General features: G+C 36.0%; 1 protein-coding gene across 1 annotated transcript in view; it reads right to left on the bottom strand.

The window, feature by feature from the left end:
- Positions 1-2005: 2005 nt before the first annotated feature.
- The window catches only part of LOC102753900 (calcium-activated chloride channel regulator 4), a gene marked incomplete at its 3' end in the record, with an annotated part of 33743 nt that continues 33012 nt past the window's right edge, over positions 2006-2736 (bottom strand). Inside the window, exons 14-15 of the mRNA XM_006752571.1 lie at positions 2566-2630; positions 2006-2392 (exon numbers count right to left, since the gene is read on the bottom strand). Of these exons, the coding sequence (XP_006752634.1) occupies positions 2006-2392; positions 2566-2630 (452 nt within the window). The remainder of the gene's footprint in view (positions 2393-2565; positions 2631-2736) is intronic.

Below are 2736 nucleotides of genomic sequence, written 5' to 3'. Positions count from 1 at the left end.
TGGGACACATCTGCCTATATCGCCACCATCTTCCGTCTCTGCTGTTGCTATCTTAAAAGTCTTATTGATTTTTGAACATGGTGTCTTAGTTGAACAGGGGCTACAACAATGTTAGTCATTGTTATTTTTCTGAATCTTACTAATTCACAATTAGCTACTGGATGCAGTCCTGGAAATAGATCTAAACCAACACCTGACCTGGAAGGGGAGAGCCCATTACTGAGAGTCACCAGAGCATAGTTATTGCACCAGAGCATATGGGAGGGTAATAAACCAGGCTGGAAGGACACAAGGAAAGTCTAGCTGTTGTGTATTATATCTGTTTCCAACACAAAATTTCAGGTTTTAGTTCCCTCTCAGTAAAGGTCCAGGTGTCCTATGCTTACCCATTTTCTACATTTTCTTCAGGTTCACCTGCACATTCATAACCATTAGCACTGGCTGAGTAGGTGCCAGCCCACTAAGGGAACATAGTGCTAATAGACCTTCTGCTTCATCAGCATGGTGTCCCAGTGCCCTACTGCACAGCTTCTTTTCCAAAGATTGCTTTGAGAGTAATTCAAACTGTCCAGTAATTAGAGATCTCCACTTATTTCCTCTTCCTTTGCTTTACTACCTTCAATTTAAACCACAAGGCCCTTTCTGTCAGCCCTGCTAATTATACCAAATTAATTATGTCAGGTCAAAAAGTTTGTCCTATGTTTAAAGATTGTTAAGTGACCCCAGGTCTCAGTTTATATGGCTTTCATTTTGCTTTACTTCGAAACCTATGAATAATTCATACCAAGGCTACAGTAGACAAGGATATAAGTGATGCTGCTGATCTTTGTGCCTGTTCTGGTGGCAAAACTCTTTGCAAAGTGAAAAAAACCATCATTTGGAGGAACAAGGTAACCATATGCTTGTAAACTTGGACTCATAAGTCCACCTGCTCCCTGGATGAAAATTCTTTCAGTACCATAATAGGCCCATGGTTATATGCTCTATGTTTCATTTTGTTTGCATCTTTAGGATCTCTGGCAGGGTTGGCCATTGCCTACCATATGAACCTGCTCATCCCAACCTACTTTCTCTCTTTAATTGATCTTATTCATTACTATGGTTGTGAATCTTAGGCTATGATGCAGTGATAGCTAGATATTTTTTAAAATTTAATTTTCTTTATTTGAAGTATATATGATTATATTGAACTAAAATAAGGGAGACAATGGTTTGACACATGGTAACTGATTTTTTTGCTAGTATCCTTCATGTCAGTGAATGTCAGTAAGCATGACCTTACTGATATTGTATATAGTAGAATATAATCGGAAACTTTGGACAAATACAGTAACATCAATTTACACTTAAAACTTCCAAGACTAAATTCATTTTTACTCAAATATAGTTTATGTGCTTTCTTACACTTGTATTTGACTATTCACATAGACAATTTTAACTTTTTTTAAAAAATATATTTTATTGATTTTTTACAGAGAGGAAGGGAGAGGGATAAAGAGTTTGAAACATCGATGAGAGAGAAACATTGATCAGCTGCCTCCTGCACACCTCTCAGTGGGATGTGCCCGCAACCAAGGTACATGCCCTTGACCTGAAATGAACTCGGACCCCTCAGTCCACAGCCTGAGGCTCTATCCACTGAGCCAAACCGGTCAGGGCAACAATTTTAACTTTTTCATGAAGTTTGAAGTATTATTCTAGACAGATGTTGTATCAAATAACAAACAACCTGGCATGGATGTAAAAAATGTTATTATCACTTTTTCTGATAAACAAAATGATGAGTAAACAAAGTTAATAACTTTAGCATTGATTTATAATTTTTCAAATACTCCTGAGTGTTTATACTTAAGTATCCCTTTTAGAACTTCTGAAGTTATTTTTAGGAGTTCATGATCACACAAGATGAATTTAAAAATTAAGAAATATCCTTCACTTTTGTTGTTCATGTGTTTTTAAAATGCTGTTCTAGGTCGGTTTGAATTTTTTTTCTTGTTTAAGATACAAATAGTGCCACTTAAAATAATACTAACAAGGACCACGCATCCAACCACTAGCAGCACCAAAGAAGAAATGCTAATTCCAGGATTAGGATTTGGATGGATCTCATCAGGATTTGGATGGATTTCATCAGTATCTCCTTGAGGAATAAACAAAGCTACTTGTGCAATGTTGGATACTTTTGATGTCAAACTGCTATTATCCACACTTTGAATGGCAATGAATATGTGGGTTGCATTTTCTTCTGAGATATTTCCTGGTTTAAATGTAAAGGTTTCCTTGGAGTTGGCCTCATTTGGTAGCAGATCAGTAGTGTTTACTTGCAGAGCATCATCAAACTTGTCTCTTAGATCCAGGATACTTCCACTTATTCTTATGATATACTGTTTAACTAAAAAAAAAAAAAAGTACATGTAGTTTAGAACTAGATCATACCATGTTAAATTCCTTTTTATTCATTCTCCTCAAAATATTGTTTAGTTATTCCAAGTTTATACTCATATCCAAAGCTTTAATAATTTTTCACTATAAGCTGAATTCTTATTTTTAAACTGCCATTACTACCTATTTTTGTTTGAAAATGGGACCAGTTAAAATGTGTTATATTTGACTGATTTAGAATATCTATACTGATATAAAGGTGATATGCTAATTAGACTGGGTCAACTGGACATCTTCCGGCCATCCGACTTTCTTCCAGACAAAGCCATGGTGGCAGGGGCTTAGACATAGGTG

Source organism: Myotis davidii, unplaced genomic scaffold, assembly GCF_000327345.1.
Source record: "Myotis davidii unplaced genomic scaffold, ASM32734v1 scaffold2070, whole genome shotgun sequence".
Classification (NCBI taxonomy): domain Eukaryota; kingdom Metazoa; phylum Chordata; class Mammalia; order Chiroptera; family Vespertilionidae; genus Myotis; species Myotis davidii.
The sequence above is the reverse complement of the archived record's forward strand: the minus strand, read 5'-3'. Positions and strand labels throughout refer to the sequence as shown.